This window comes from Microtus ochrogaster, chromosome X (assembly GCF_000317375.1).
Source record: "Microtus ochrogaster isolate Prairie Vole_2 chromosome X, MicOch1.0, whole genome shotgun sequence".
NCBI classification, from domain to species: Eukaryota; Metazoa; Chordata; class Mammalia; order Rodentia; family Cricetidae; genus Microtus; species Microtus ochrogaster.
The window spans coordinates 21,521,950-21,539,102 of record NC_022026.1 but is presented as its reverse complement, the minus strand read 5'-3'; the positions used below and the strand labels follow the sequence as shown (position 1 = coordinate 21,539,102).

The 17,153-nt window shown below is 45.1% G+C and overlaps 1 protein-coding gene across 1 annotated transcript in view; it reads right to left on the bottom strand.

Moving 5' to 3' along the window:
• Hdac8 (histone deacetylase 8) overlaps positions 1-17,153 on the bottom strand; it is a 221,761-nt gene that overhangs the window by 12,001 nt on the left and 192,607 nt on the right. Inside the window, exon 10 of the mRNA XM_005358548.3 lies at positions 11,213-11,318. Coding sequence (XP_005358605.1) covers positions 11,213-11,318 — 106 coding nt within the window. The remainder of the gene's footprint in view (positions 1-11,212; positions 11,319-17,153) is intronic.

Here is a 17,153-nt window from a genome sequence, read left to right as displayed (position 1 = left end):
AAACTAAACTTAAAACTATTTCAGTAGAAGCATATATATATACACACATATATATACATACATGAAACTAAACTTAAAACTATTTCAGTAGAAGCTAGGCTTTGGTGGCACCGGTCTGTAATCCCAGCACTGGTGTATACTGACGCAGGAGGATTGTAAATTCAAGGTCTGCTTGGGCTACATAGGAAGTTAAAGTTTAGCTTGGGAAATTTAATATGACCCTGTGATGGCTATTTTTGGTTGTCAATTTAACTATGTCTGGAAATAACTAAAACCCAAGTGGATGGACACACTTGTGAGGGATTTTTTTCTTAATTAAATAATTTGAAGGGGGAAGATCCATTTCTAGTCTGTCTTTTAAGGTGGGAAGATTCACCTTTAATCCAGATCTTTTTGGGTGGGAAGATCCCCCTTCACTCTGGACCACACTTTCTGCTGGCGGTCTATATAAAGGACATGGAGGAAGGAAGCTTGCTCTCTCTCTCTCTGCCTGCTTGCCCTCACTCTCCCTTGCAAGTTCATTCCTTCACTGGCATTAGAGCCTACTTCTTCAGGATTCCAACCTACACAGAAGACCAGCCGAGGTAATCAGCCTTGAGGACTTAACAACTACTGGATTCTTGGATGTTCCATTGGTAGACGGTCACTGTGGGACCAGTTGGACCACAGCCTAATAAATCCCCTTTCTATATACATACATACATACATACATACATACATACATACATACATACATGTATATGGACATTTTCTTTTGACTATTTTGAGATAGGGTCTGTGTTGGAGTTCTCTAAAGGAACAGAATTTATAGAATGATTGTGTGTGTGTATAATGTGTGGGTGTGTCACAGTGCATGTGAGCAAGGTGTGGAGGCCAGAGGACAACTTTTGAGAGTCAGTTCTCCCCTTCCACACTGTGGGACCAGGGGGCTAACTAAAATCATCAGGGTTGGTGGCAAGTGTCTTTACTGGCCAAGTCATCTTGATTGCCTTCTTTGCTTTTATTTTTTAAAGATGTATGTATGTATGTATGTATGTATGTATGTATGTATGTAATGTATGTGGATGTTTTGTCTGCAGTACACTGGCATACCAGAAGAGGGAATTGGATCTCATGGTACTATAATTATGGGCACAGTGAGCCACCATGTGGGTGCTGGGAATTGAACTCAAGACCTCTGAAAGAGCAGCCAGTACTCATAACTGCTGAATCATCCCTTCAGCCCCCATTTTTTTTAAATACTGAGAGAATCCCACTAAGCTACCCAGGCAAACCTCAAACTGGGATTCCTTTTGCCTCAGTAGCTGGGATTACAAGGGTGAGCCACCATGGTTGGCTCAATACTTTTTCTTTTTTAAAGACTTAATGAAGTTATATTTTTTAAAGTTCTAGGTATTTCCTTGATAAATTCCTTTAGATTTTTGACATAAGTCGTCATTCATAATAAAATAGAAATAATGTCATTTTCTCCCTTTCTGATAGATATTTTTTATAAATTTCCTTTTCTTACCTTATTGTTTGGCTAGGAATTCCAGTACTATCTTAAATAAGAGTGGCAAAATTGCCTTGGTCTGGAGCTTAGAGGGAAAACATTCCATTTCATCATTCAGTATCATATAGCAGTACATACTTTGGGGATTAATTTTTTTTTAAGATTTTCCCCTGTTGAGGCAGGGAGGTGTAGTGGCATATGCCTTTGAAGTAAACACTGAAGAGGCAGAGGCAAGAAGATTACCACAAATTTCAGGTTAGTCTAGTCTACATAGGGAGTTCTAGAACAGCCAGGACTGCATAGCAAAACCTGTCGGGCCGGAGAGAGGAAGGCTCAGTGAGTAAGGCACTTACCCCAGTCACGAGAACTCCAGTTCAAATCCCTGGAATCTGTGGTAGCATACATCTGTAATCCCAAGGCTCCTACTGTGACGTGGGGGGGAGCAGAGGCTGAAGGACTGGAAACTCAAAGGCCAGCTAGCCTGGCATATGCAGCAATGAACAGAGACACTGTCTCAAACAAGGTGTCCTCTGACCTACATATGTCTGTTCTGGCACACGTGCCTGCACTCACACACATGGCCGTGTACACACGTCTGTCTCTCTCACACAGACACATGCTCACACAGACAGAGACAGAGAGGAACTTTCTCAAAAAGCACAAACAACAACAGTAGCAACAACCAGAATTTTCTTTTCTATTTTTTTTGAGAGAGATAATATACAATTGGTGTTCATTCTTCATTTCAGTAGAATTAGTATTATCTAGTGAAGCTATGTAGGTCTGGAGTTTTCTTTTGCAAGAGGCTTATAATTTCTATGCTGATACTATTACGGTTAGAAAATATATTCTACATAATTTCAATTATCCTCAATTGGTTGAGATTAGTTTTATGGTTGAGCATACGGTCCTATCTTGTTATGTGTTCCTTTAAAACTTAAGAAATACGTGTGTTCTGTTGTTTGGAGTAGCCTATAAATGTCAGTTAAAGCCTATTGATTGGTAGCACTGTTGAATCTTCTATATCCTAGCTCTTTTCTATTGATGAGAAAGGGATGCTGAAGTCTCTAATTGTGGACTTTTTTTTTTCTTTGCTGAAATGAGGGTTGAGCTAAGACCTTGTACATGCGAGGCAAGCACTCTCCTGCTGGGTTATTTTCTCAGCCTCAGTGATGAATCCTCTATTTCCCCATACAACCGTATCAGTTTTTCTTCATGTTTTTTAATACACTGATGTGTGACGCATACACAGTTTGGATTGCTGGATCTTGGTGGATTGGTATTTTTACTATATGTTACAAAATGTTAATGAAGGAAATAAAAATATAGCTGTGTATGGTGGCTTACACCTGTAATCCCAGGGATGTGTGAGACTGAGGCAGGAGGATTGAAGCTCAAGGCCTCCTTGGGTGACCTAGTAATTTCTGTCTCAAAATTTTAAAAATAAAGTGAAAATGGCTGGAGATGTAGCTCGGCGGTATAGTGGTTGCTCTAACATACACAAAAGATGCATAAAGTTCAATCTTCAGCACTTCAAAATTAACAAAAAGGAAGAAGGCCTAAACCTCAAAGTTGAGACATGCTATATTTATAGGTTGGAAAACAACATAGTAAAGATGTCAATTATATCCAAAAGAAGTATAGGCATTAACACAAGTTCTTTCTAAATCTTATCAAAATCACTTTATAGAATTAGACAAGGTTATTCCAAAGTTCACATGGAAAAGCACAAAAGAACTAATTCTGCTTAATTTTTGTTTACATTTATTTATCTAGTGTGTGTATGCATATGTATGTGTGGGTGGAGGTCAGGATTACTTGCAGGAATCAGTCCTCCCATTTGGTAGACACGTGGGTCACGAGGACTGAATTCAGGTCATCAGGCTCAGTGGCAAGAGTCTTAACCTACGGAGCCATTTGACCAGCTGTAATTACTTTTCTGAGACATGGTCTCACTATAAAGCAAATGCTGGCAATGTACCATCAACACTTCTGCCTCGGCCTCATGAGCGCTAGGACTGCAGCTGTACGCCACAACACCTGGCCTTTATCTGAAATGATTTTGAGAAGAAGAAACTATGAGAAGTCATTCTACTTGAGTGTAGGAAATATTATGTAGCTATTGCACTCACGACCGCAGAGGATCAGGTGATTAAAGGCAAAACCCAGAGAGACTGAAATAGCTGCTTTAGGGGGTACAGGCATTTTGGAAAAGGAAACATTTGGATTTCCTACCCAGGACCTAAGAGGATTTACATCATCAGACAGAGGATGATCTGTTTTTCGAGGTAAATGGAATGCCCTAGAATTCCTAGAGATACCTAGAGAAAATGGAGTATTTAAAACACTCCCCCTGACAAGTCCTTGGAATGGTCTGTAGGTAGGTGTGGTAGCCAGATGTTATAATCTGGAATTGGAAAATAGGATCTAAATTAAGGATTAAAGTTTTATTGACTTTTTGGAAGGCTACATAGCTGCTCTGCTCCTGAGCTGCCTCCCCAGTTCTTACTGTCTTTTTCTTTAAACAGAAAACATGTTATTTCTTTTCTGACTGGGAGGCAATATATACTTATGTTAGAAACTTTGAAAAATATAGAAAAAGAATAAAAAGGAAAGAAAAATTATCCATAACTTTAATCCTTGACAACTACTGTTAAAGTACTCTGGCAAAGTATCATTGAAGATGATGGTAGCTGGGTATTGCAGCACTTGGTGCACCAGGGAGGCTAAGGCAGGAGGATCATGAGGGGCCAGCCTAGGCTAAGCAGTGAAACACTGTCTCAAAAAGTTATTACTGAAGATAACTACTGCTATCATTTCTTCTGGATGTTTTTCTGTGCATAGCCACATACTCATACATTCATTATACACATGTATACATGCACACACACACACATATAATTGAGACTCGATGGCATTAAACCATTTTGAGTTTTCTTTACTTAACATATAATACTTGTCTTACCAAATTATTTCTAAAATTTTTCTTTGTAGTTGGCTACAACAAATTTTCCCACATAAAAACACTAGATGGAATTAAGATTATACCTTACATTCAGTATATAGAAACAGAATATGTTATGAACAGAATAAGGTATTTTAAGTATGTGTGTGTGTAAAACTAGGCCTCCTGTACTGGCAGCTACCAAGTCCTAGTTTGTGCTTATCTAGGAAACCCCAGGGCCATTGTCCTTTCCCCTTATTCTCTATCCTCTCCCTATAAATGATCTACCTCAAGGACTAGTGACACTCTTCCCACGGCACTTCTCAGCACTCGTCCAGGTTCGCTCAGGTCCACCTTTAGACCACACCATCATGATCCATCTCAAGCATGACAAGATCATGTTATACCCTCATTCCAGAACTGCAATGGCTTCTACTTCTTTTGTATGTGATCTAGACTATTCAGCCTGAAATCCAGGGCAGCCAGCTCTGTCCTCACGCTTCTGAGAGTCCCTTGCAGAACATCACCTCTGTACTCTGCTCTACTCCAATCCTCCAGCCTCCAGGAAGTCATCTCCCTCAAGTTTTACTCTCAGTGGCTTCTATGCAGTGTCAGCCCCAGGATATCTGCATCCACCCAGGGGGCTTCGGTTTTGTGTCATCCTCCAGATTTCTCAGTTACTCACCAGAAGCAGAGATCATGTCTTCAGCCATCCCTACAGCTCATGACACCGTGGAAGGTTCAAAAATAACTTGATTGGGTTGAGCTTTAAAGTGAAGGCAGAATTGTACCTCTTAAAATTTAATGGGTTCAGGATGCATTTTGGGAGCCCATGAAGGATAGGAAGGGATTATAAAGAACGATGGAAAAAAGCAGGTGGGAGATGATTGGTAGGGACAGCAAGGCCCTGGATTCAAATTTAGAGTGTTCGTTCACCACTTGGTGTTATGTGATCACAAGCATGGTATACTGTGTCCATGGTTATCAGTCTCCTGCCCCATAAGGATATACCATGCGTTAGTATATATGAAATACCCAGCACAATGAGTGTGTGATACACTTGCAGTTAGTTCCTTCATGGTTTTAGGTAGAAATCTCCAGTTTTCATAAGTAATCTGCCAATGGCCTTCATTTCATTGCATATTGAATTTAAGCTGCTAATTTATTGTAACTTTGGGGATTAGCCTCCTTTTTTTTAGAATTTGAAAAATTTTGCATGCCATTTTTGTAACTTATTTCACAACAAAATCCACAATAAAGCGTCCCTTTCTTATTTTCTTTAGTGAAGTAAGGAGAGGAGTCTGCTCAGTGGTAAAGTGCAAGCAGGTGGCCAGCTCCTGGAGAAGAAACAACAGTGGGGGGCAGGGAGGGAGTGGGAAGGGGAGATAAGGCCTAGATGTCAGAGATCTTTACTTAAAACCAGACAAACTGGCTCAGGATTTCCACCAATCCTGCTCCAAAGTCCTTCCAAGAAACTGGAATGCAAATGCTCAATCTATCCTTGGAATCAACTCTGCCTCCTACCCCCTTCCTGCTCCAGGCAGCAAGAATGGGTGTGTGGGGAAGCCTTATTTCTTTGGGGTAGTGTCTCTTCAGGCAGAGCTGAGCTGCTTTGAGCTGAGGGCTCCAGCAGTCCTTGAAGTCTGAGCCTCTTTGCCAACTCGTAGATGGATGCTACCTCCAGACTCCAGGCTGAACAGGGGGTGCGTTTTCCTTGATCCCCTATACACTAGCTCTCCGAAGGACATTAGCAGCAGATGTGCAAAGGGTCTCAGTATGGGGCTGTGGAGCTGTAAACAGCGGACTAGAGGGACTAGAGCCGGCCACCACAGCACACTGGAGGGGCAGCAGCTGTGGCGCTAGCTCCTTCTGTCCCCTGACCTTCTCTACTACTTAGCTCAGAATGGAGTTCAAAGCTCCGGAGTTCAAGATGGTGTGGGTGGAGGTCCGGGGAGCACGAAAAGGCATGGCTCAGGGGTCAGAACTTTCGGGGATGCTCATAGGCATTTTCCTCTTGTTTCTAGGGAGACACGCGATTTCGGGTGCTGTGGATCAGCTGCACGGAAGGAGCAGGGTAAGTGGTGTGCGGTGTGCACTGAGCCGGGTTTACTGGGGGTGGGGCCACTGGATAAAGCACACAGGGATGGCCAGTAGACTTGACAGGGCAATGCCGCTGAGTGGAGGAGGGGAACCACAGAGGCCAGAGACTGACTCCTACGTTCCCGCTAAGACAGCCCTGGGTTCAAATGACTGTGCTAGCCCTCATAGCATGTGACTCACACTGAAGTGCTTAGTAAGAACTTGCTGAACAAAGGGAGCTTGATTAAGTCACTTATTCTCCCTGAGCCTTGGTTTCTTCATCTAGAAGAGACATAGTGGCCATTATTCTTATTATTTCACCTGTGCCTTCTCTCTGCACACTTAGACCAGTCTGTTGGCCCGCCCCAGCCTACCCTGTAGAGGCGGCTGTTCTCTTCAGCAAGGACTGGAAAGGGCAGGTGTACGGATCCTTGTTTTTCCCTCTCCTACATTCCTCCTCTCCCCTTCTTCCTCCTTTTCTCTTGATCCCACTCATTTTTTTCCTGTATCTCAAGACAAGTTCTGGGAACCCTAAGCATGCGTTGAAACCTCCAGTGTTAATTCCCCCACATACAAGAGCATAGTGCTCCCTCCCCTCTTTGCAGCCAGTTGAATCTGGCTGAAACATGAAGCTCAGGGCCCCAGGTGGCCCCTACTTGCTTCAAATGCCATTGGTACTACTGTGCAGCAAAGCTCCTACCTCTAGCCCATTTCCCCGTGCAGAGCTAGCTGGGCCCCTCTAGGGACTGATCACATCAGCACTGTTCCAACTCTGGAAGGTTCACTATGAGCTAATTCCTTTGGAGTATGTTAACCAGAGGAAAGGCAAACAACTCAAAGCATGTGGAGATGGGGCAAGGACGATTTCACACTAGCAGTCATGAGCTATGTTCAGTCATGCACTCTCTAATGTGAACTTTCTTGGGACCAGTGAATTAGGCCTTTAGGATGTTCACTGGCACAAGAAGGTCAAGCAAACAGACCTTTTCTATGCTGGGTCTAAAGTGAGTAACTTAAGTTGACTCTCTTTTTTTTTTTTTTAATTTTTGTCTTTTTTCTTTCTTTCATTAGAACTGAGGGGCAGAAAAGATGGGCTAGGTGCAATCTGCATTTGCTTCTGCCTTCAGTTCCCCTGTGGTATATAGAATGCATGTAACTCAGTAAAGAGGAATCTTCTGGGCTTTGAGTTCCAATAGGCTAAAATCTCATTATCCATGTTTCTAAGTGCTGTAGTGAGAAAACAGAAAAACCAAACCAAACCAACCAAACAAACAAACAAAAAAACCACCCAAGGCTGAACAAGTTCAACTAGACAGACATGCTGGGGATAAATTCCCTTGCAAAGCGGCTGAATCTGTCTACCCCCTCCATGGTTTCTCACCTTCCCTAAACAGCCCGGGACCTGTACCCTGCGCTTGGTTTTTAATGGGATGGGGGAGGCAGTGAGGATCAGCCAGCGTCACGGAGGTTTTTTATATGCAAGAACAAATGACAGTCTTGAAGACAGGTTAAGGAAATCTTTCAGAATACAAAAAACTCAAAAGCCTTTCCACACTGACCATTGTCATGGCAACACACTATCTGATGGCAGCCTGCGTCACTAGGCTGAGGGGCACAGTATCAGTAGAGCAGGTTAGCTTGGCCATTTTGAACAGCATTTAGATTTCTTTCTAGCCTCAATTCTTCTAGGCTGAGATGCATTTTCTTTTCAGTTCTGGATTCCTGTGCTTTGTTAATTTGCACGGCTAGGGACACAAAGACTCTGTAACAGGGACAGAACCGTGAAGAAAATCTGAGCACTTCTGGTATTCTATATTCACTGTCCTTGCCGCCCACCTTCCTGGTTCCTTGTCACCTGTTCTTATTGACTTCGCCTCTCCATGTCAGTTCTTTCCTCCACTCAGCGTCCCCTCCCAACCCAACACAGTGACTCATCATCAGCCAAGCTAAGCTCTCGCTAGATCCTTTTCATTCTCTCTACGCTGGTTGCAATGTAGAATGTCCTGGATCTTAGCATCCGAAGGAGCCCTCTCCCAAGGTAGGGGCCCTCCTAGCCAAGTCATCCTCTACCTCCTCCATCTCTGATAACAGCCCTCCCTCATTCTCTTCTGGACACCCTGTTCCATTTTAGATAGCTCTAATCGTTGCAAACTCCTCCTGCTTCTGAATGAAAATCAGTCCTTTTATGACATCCATCCGTGCATCCACCCCTGTGCCCTCCCGCCAGTTAGACCCTGTCCTGTTCTGTGACAGCCTTGCTGTCAAGAGACATGAGGCAGGGTTGATGTCCCCTCCCCCCCCCTAGAGTTTTCTCTTCTCCAGAAAGCCCCAGCCCCTCTAAAGCAGACCTCTTGGAGCTTGGGCTCCAGTGCTTCCCCCAGACTGGCTGACCTCCTGCAACACTGTTCCTATTTGTCTAGAGCCCTTGTAAAGTGAGGTCGCTACTGCATTAGCATCTCTGGAGGCCACCTTGACCGGGTGACTCATACTGAACTCTGTGTCAACGACTGTCTCTAATTCTCTTTTAGACAGAATGCTGTTAAAGCCACATCTCGTTTTGCTTGCACACAGCCCCTTTTGAGAACCCAGTTCCTGGATCAGATGCTTTCTCCCTGCTGAAGTTCATTGTGTTATTATCCCAATACTGCCTTCATTGGCTAATACAGTTCAAAAACGCGACTTCCGTGTCCTCTGGACTGTATTATTCTTGTTTTAACTAACCCTTAGCATCACTTTTTATCTCGATCCACCCTCACCTACTCCTCACTCAGGTTCCTTTTCTAGCTCATCTACATTACATTTCTCACGTCTTCTCTTGTTTGTCATTTCGTTTCCACAGCAGCAAACGTCACCACTGTCTGGAGTGACGTGCCTGGGAGTGTGTGCAGGGAGGCCAGGGCATACATGCACGCACACAGCTGAGGTAGGAGCAGGGAACTCTGGTAGTGTGTGTATGTGTGTGTGCTTTCTGTTTTTAGTGCTTTGTCTGGGTGCTCCCAGAATTTAGAGCCTGGATAGGAAAATGGTAAGGCAGGAGAAAGAGTAACAAGAGAAACTAGTCCACATTCAATCTTAAGGGAAATGGGGACCGTTTTCTGGATCAGAGGAGCAGAGGGAAATGAGGGGGAAGGGCGCAGATCTCCAGTCTCCATCCAGATTGTAGCACAGTGAGGAGAGTCAGCAACAGAAAGAATTTAGAAGCCTTAATGACTAGAGAAGGGCCAGGCGGTGGTGGCACACATCTTTAATCTCAGCACTCTGTGAGTTCGAGGCCAGCCTGGTCTACAAGAGCTTAGTTCCAGGACAGGCTCCAAAGCTACAAAGAAACCCTGTCTTGAAAAAAATAAAGAAAACAAAAGAAAAGCAAAAACCAAAAAACCAAAAAAACAAAAAAGACTGGAGAAGGGAGGAAGATTGACAGTAAGGACGTATAGAATTGGTAGCCGCCATTGGGAGATCAGAGAAAGGTGATTTCAAACATTAGAGGCAGAAGAAGGTTGGGTTACAGGACCTTACAAGAGGCAAAGAGCTATGAGCATAACTGAGTTTCATTAGCACAGAAAATTTTCTCAGGTCAAAAGAGCCTAGGAAATATAGTCCTTACCACAGGCTTTGCTGTTGTCACCATACACTCTGCTAGTGAGCACAGCCTTTAGCGAAGACCCTCAGACTATGGCACACTCCCTTAGATGAACCCCAGCTTTTAGCTGGCCTCTTCAGACACGATTACACTCCCAGGAGGAGTCAGAAGTGGGAGATCTGGCACTGTTGTTGTCATTTTATGAATAAACAAGAGAATTTCACTCTTTGGGACAGGCAATATGATATCCATGACCTCTTAACTCTGCAAATAAGATTCAAACACACACACACACACACACACACACACGCACGCACGCACGCACGCACACACACACACACACACACACACACTTTCTCTCAGTTAACAGAAAAATGATTGTTCTAAATACGTAAAACAAACGACAGATGAGAAGCAAGTCTTAAAGAAGCAACTGAGAAGCAGTGAGGGGCCCTCTAAAGCAGAGCTGGGGGAAGGACCCCCCAAAGAGCTGGTGGACTGTAGAGCCTGACTACCATCCTCTCTATCCTGGGGGCAGAAAAACTTGGGGGAGGGGTAGAGGGCAGCAGCTCTACTCCTGATTAATCACCGGACTTTCATAGCCTCTCATTGCTCTCCTAGACCATGCTGCAAGAGAATGTCTGGGGGAGAAATTCCTTCGCTATCTCAACCCCTCAAGTTTAAATTCACTTGAACTTCCCTAAACTTAAAGAGTTTTTCTGTTTTGCTTTGCTTTTTCACAGTGTCGGAGATAGTATGGCAGGCAAATGCTCTGCCCCTGAGCCACATAACCCTAGCCCTTAAAGATGGTTTTACTGTTGGCCTTTTCAAAGAAAAAGGCTCTCAGAATATTTTAGAACTGATTTTTCCTTGGAAGTGTCTTAAAACTGAACCTTTTGTTCTTCTGAAGGTGACATTAGCCAGCCAAGTGACAATCTCAACCAGAGTGGCTTGTGTAGAATTCAGGCTACAAGATGTCAGGCCAAAAAGAGGATTCCTTTCCAAGAAGTGGAATGATTAGTTGCCAAAAGACAAATGGTATTTGAGGAAGCCCCCAGCGGCAGGCCACCCCACACTGGGTGGAATAAGGAGGGCAGGACTGGAGGGTGGCGCTCACCTTTGATGTAGTTGAGGATTTGCTGGATTCGCTGGGGCTCATTGCGGTCTGGCCGGCAGCTTGGCGTGATTTCCAGCACATAATCAGGACCATATGCTGTGAAAAACTGTAAGGAAAAGAGAAAGGCTAAAAACCAAACAAAACCACATAAAATGTCCAAACCAAACCACATACAAACAGGACAATCGAACGAAGCTCACCATGCCCGACAAGGCCAGGACAGCCTCTAAGGGCAGAGTGGCATGATGTGGCAGGAAGTTCTGCCCATCACGGTGCTCACTCATTCAGCCCTTCAGTGACAGCCACAATGAAATTTGGGCGCTTGTTGTCAAGGGGCCCCTCTGCTTACGCTTCAGCTGCTTTGCTCCAGCCATAGCCCTTCACACTCTAGCACGCTAGCCCACTGAGCTCTCTCCAGGCCTTGTTCTTACTTAGAACTCATGGCTTTTTTGCACCCCCAATCCATGCTGCCTGTGGAAAAACCTCCCCATCTTCCAGGCACAGATCAAATGTCACCTCCTTCATAAAGCTGTCCTTCGTTCTCTGCCAACCGCCAGAGTATTCTGCCGGTGCCTCTCTTACACCCCCCCCCATTCAGATAGACAGTGCTGGCTTGCATGTCATATGCAGGTCATGGTGGCAGCTGCATGAAGGGTCCTCTAGGTATTCATATGCACTGGATAGAGACTTTTCAACAGTGACTACCCTCCTTCTCTCCACTGTCAAGAACTCTCTGAAGGCAGGCAGAGTTTTAGTAATCTCTTGCCCTCACAGCCCATTCATTAGCCTTGGATTCCTTGCTCCAGGAATGGCAAGTAAGTCTACTAAGTTTTTCTTTCCTTATAGTGAAATTTATGTTTTTAAAGTTAAGGAATCAAAATAAAGGCTTGTGGATTCTATTTCTAGCTCACTAGATGACCCCTTGTGACCTTTGGTAAGTCGCGATATCTGATTTAGCTTCTGTTAGGGCCCACTTGGGGAAAAACTCTGTGACAAAGGGAACCATTCAAACGGGATCCGTCTTTGAATGGGAAATATGCAAAGCTACGATTTCTGTTTTGTGTGTGTGTGTGTGTGTGTGTGTGTGTGTGTGTGTGTGTGTTTAACAGAAATAGTATTTGTGTGCACTCTCTGGAGAGAGAGCATATGGTCCTTAACACGATGTGTTTCAATAGTGACATTGTTAGGTTGTAAGTAAACCAGGGAATCCAAATTCCCTGAAAACAAAATAAAACAAAACCTCAAGCAGTTTATATAGCAGGCATAGAAACGGGGATCTTGCTATGCTGTGACTTTGATGCCACTCAAAGAACCCACAGTTATTGCTACTGTCATTTACATTATCCTTGTTAGAAGTCTGGCTGTACATACATCTGGCACCGTGGGAGATGTTGGGGAACAATCTGGAGATTCTAACAGTGTCTTTGTGGAATCCATGAGATTAATTTCATGGGGAAGATAGCTTTGCATACCATGGAAGAATGAATACTCTCCACGTTTAATTGAAAGGAAAAGGCCCAAGACTGTACCAATGCTTCTCGTGCCATGTATGTGAATTGGCCCAGAAAGGGACAGGCGTTCAGCCCTTGCCACAGAGATTTACTCTGTGATTCCCGACAAATTATGGAGAGGGAAACTACCTTGAGTAGAGACTGTCTTTGTCAAATCCCTACATGAAAGAGAAAAACAGGGTTACCTGGGGTACGGTAGGGGACACATGCAGAAACTACCCCCTCCCATCACGGCTGAAGAAACTCGAGAAGCATGTATTTTTAGCCAAGGAGGGCCCCTCATTTCAAGTTGTAGAAGAGAAGGCTTTAAACAGGTGTGGCGGCCTCTTCTCCTGAGGAGTGTCAAGTGATGTGCTCATCTCATGGGAATGGCAAGACAGGCTTAGAGCCGCAGAATACAGGCAGCTGCATCAAAGCAGCTCTTAGGGGAGACCCACACCGTTGGCATCACAGCACTAGAAAAATATGAGGCAGGGTGCCTAGGCGAGATATAAAAGGAGCCACTGCTGTCTCCATGTGCAAGGCTGACACGGGCGGCTCCTTGGTCAGCAAGGCAGGCTGTAAGCTGCTTGTCTGCAGACACCGGTTTGGAACAGCACGTTCTCACTTGAACGCCTACTGTGATTGCCCACACTTTAGTCAAAGAGCACAGGGCTGCTAACCACTTGGTCAGCTGGGGCCAGACCTACCTGGCCTGTGACAAAACAGCTCTACTAGGATTAAGCCTCTTATCCTGGCTTCATTTGCACCTGGCTTTAACTGATTGAGCCACACATGGGACAGAGTCATTAAAAAAAAACAAACCCCAGTCTTTGCTGAAGCAGACTGACTGACAGCAGGTAACAGCCAAGACTGGGTTCCTAAACTTCTCTCTACCTTTGCCAATCAAATACTCATTCTCAGGTCCTGCTAAATTGCACTATTCTTGGCCTCGGGGCAACTCAGATGGTTTAAGAAAGTCCCTGTGTTGGAAGCCAGTTATGCATGGCAGCTGGCTGCTTCCAGTCTTGGAGGTTTTGCTCGGGTGAGGCCAACTGAAACTGTAGGCTGTATTTAAAGCCCCTGTTCCTGTGTTCTAAGTTTGCACTTGTTAGATCCTCTCTGCTAGACTACCAACTCTGTCATGTTCTCTTTGCACAGCCCAGAGAGTCAAACTCAAGTTGCCAATGTTTTCCCTTAGATGTATGTTGAGTCAAGCTAATTTGCCAAGGGTTTACCTAGGTGTCTGGTTAATTGTGTGGAATAATTCAGAGTCACCTCAGCATAGCTTTCCTGGGCTTTGGAGACAACGTGACAGGGTGAGCACTGGCGTTGGGGTCAGGGACAGCTGGAATTTGGCGCCTGGATTTAGCTGTGTGCCTGGGGTAAGCTTGTTAATCTCTGTTTCGTCATTTCCACCCCAGGGATGATAAATGCTGACCTGTTTGGGCTGTTAGGAGATAATATCTATCAAAGGACCCAACCTGGAGCTTGGGATATAGTAGGACTCTGATAAATGTGAATTCTTCTCTCCTGGGGGCAAGAGGCCTTTGCTTAACTCTGTACCCTCTAGATTCTGAGGAATGTGGGGCGAAGTGCTCAGGGGTGAGGCATAGAAAGAAAAGCCTGTTCCTTCTTCCAGACCAAGTCTTCTGGTCCCCTCACTTGCTTCAGCCATTGGGTTAGCCTAGGACCAGCCGAGGAACTGACTTCCTTCATAGTTACTTGCAGCTTCTTACTGATTGTTGAGGTGGAGAGGAAACATGATCATGGTACACAGAAAAGAAGTTGAGGTGGAGGGATTTGGCTAGCACTGGAAATAGCTTATGACCCCACCCTGGAACTGCCCTCCAGCTCCAGGAGAAAAGGAAATGGGCACACTGCAGTCCCATCCAGGCAGGTGGGGCAGGAGATGAAAGGGGCTAGCCGACCTTCAAGGGAACATACTGACTTTGATCTCAGCAAAGGAAGAAGGGAGGTGCTAACCCCTCTCCACCCCTTCCCCTCTTCCTGCAGCACTCCTTTTGCTTCCTGGGCTTCAGTGGAAACAGTTTTGAGGGGAACATGGTAGTGTGGAGTCAGGGCAAATGGAAGGTATGCAGCGGGGCAAAGGGCTGGGGGGTTGAAGGTAATGGCTGCTTTAAGGGTCTGAGTCTTGACCCCACGAGTCAATGAATAAAGGAATGTAAATAGTTTGTCTCCAGTTCAGTTCAACCCAATTTAATTCTCCATTCTTGCTCAATCCTTTGCAGCTCTTGTGCACACAATGAAAACAGCACACAATTAGATTCTTGGTCAAAAAGATAGCAGTGGGAGCCTTTGAGGTTGTTATTCCACCATAATCCTGCTTGGTCACAGGAAACCCAAGCCACAGACCCAAATCAGCTGACCTTTCTATCTTCCCCTTAACACTTAGTAACTCTGACGTGGTAATATGCTGGAGTAGGTTAGTCACTAGGGTACAAAGACAATAAGGAAGGCTTAATCGGGGAGAGAACTGCAGAGCAGTGAGATGAGTGGTACAATAATAACATGACAATAACAATGCTGAAATAAAAGTAATGGCAGGCAGTGTTTATGACAGGCTTACTATCTGTCATGTACCTAAAGTACCTAAGCATTCTTATGGACGGAACTTCATTTTCACAGCCAACCTATATGGTATGTATCATTGCTTCCATTTTAAGATGAGATCAGAGCACAGATATTGTGCCCAAAGCTAAGATTTGAGACTATGTTTTCCTGGAGATCACCTCTGTAAAGTGCACCAGAGGGACTGCATGTGGAGGGTCTGGCCAAGGAGGATACAGGTGGGGAGGAGATAGTCCCCAGCAGAGTCCAGCAATGGCAAGGAGCCTGAAGCAGAAGAACACCAAATTAGGTATAATTATCTGTAGGCCAGCAGACTAGGAGGCGAGCAAGAACTGCTCGGTAGGCCCTGCCAAGTCATGCCTTTACCTCAGACTAGTAGCTTCATGAAGGCAGAACATTGTTTTGTTCCCTGCCATATTGCCAGTTCTTAAAACAATACTTGCAGTTCATGGGCGGTAAATAAATACTTGTGGGATACTGAGTAGAAGCTTGGAGGAGACACAGGAAGTGAATGGGATATCGGTGCGCATGAGAGGGCTCACTGGCTCCCATGTGGAGACTGTTGGAATTTGAGGAATGAATGTGAGGAGGGTCACCAGTTAGCAAGCTGGTGCTACAGCCCTGAGGGCTGCTCATAGAACTGGGACAGGGGCACTGTGGGAGGAATGAAAAGGGGGAAAAAACCTTCAAAGATAGTATCACCAGGATGAAACAGTAACTTGCATGCGGGGACTAGGAAAAGAGGAGTGAAGGATTTCTGGCCTCCAGGGAGGACCAGTAAGAAGATCCAGCGTGTGGACCCAGCAGAAGGTTTGGGGGTGTGAGGGGTGATTCTAGCAGGGAACACATGCCGGGTCAGGATCCCAGCCACAGCGGTCTATGTAAGATAGTAGGCTCAGTGTAAAGGGAGGCTAGACCTCTGACGCCACATGTATTACAGATTTGGGGACGAACAGTGACAGCAAAGCTAAGGAAGCAGAGACGATTGCCTTGGCCAGCAGGGTGGGGGCCCTGCAACAAGAGAGAGAGAAGAGCGTCAAGGATAAAAATCATGGCATGCCAGAACACGTCTGGGGTGGGCACAGGGAGTGGAGACAGATCTGGTAACAAGTTCAAATCTCTAAGAGGGTTTAAAGATTTTATTTTACTTTTTTTATTTTTATTTATTTTATTTTATTTTTGATTTTCGAGACAGGAGTTCTTTGTAGCTTTTTGTTCCTGTCCTGGAACTAGCTCTTGTAGACCAGGCTGGCCTCGAACTCACAGAGATCCTCCTGCCTCTGCCTCCCGAGCGCTGAGATTAAAGGCGTGCGCCACCACCGCCCGGCTAAAGATTTTATTTTTATTTCGAGTGTTTTGCCTGCGTGTGTGTATGTACACCATATGTGCGCCTAGTGCCCTTGGAGGCCACATGAGGGCTTTGAATCCTCTGGAACTGGAGTGTGAGTTACCTCATGGGTACTGGAAATTGAACCTGGGTCCTTCTGCAAGAGCAGCCAGTGCTCTTAACTAACGAATCATCTCTCTAGCTACTCCCAGAGTTTAAATGAGATGAAGGCTGAAATTATCTTCCTCATGTGTCCACAGGAAGGAGGGTGTGGACAGAGGCTTGCTCAGAGAAGGGTAAGGATTGGACAGGAGGAAGTGGAGAGGAGAATTAAGATGACTTTGTGTATTTTAAAGGAGTTTGGGGCCAGGCAGTGGTGGTGCATGCCTTTAATCCCAGCAGTTGGGAGGCAGAGACAGGTGGAGCTCTGTGAGTTCGAGGCCAGCCTCCTCTACAAGAGCTAGTGCCAGGACAGGCTCCAAAGCTACAGAGAAACCCTGTCTCGAAAAACCGAGAGAGAGAGAGACAGAGA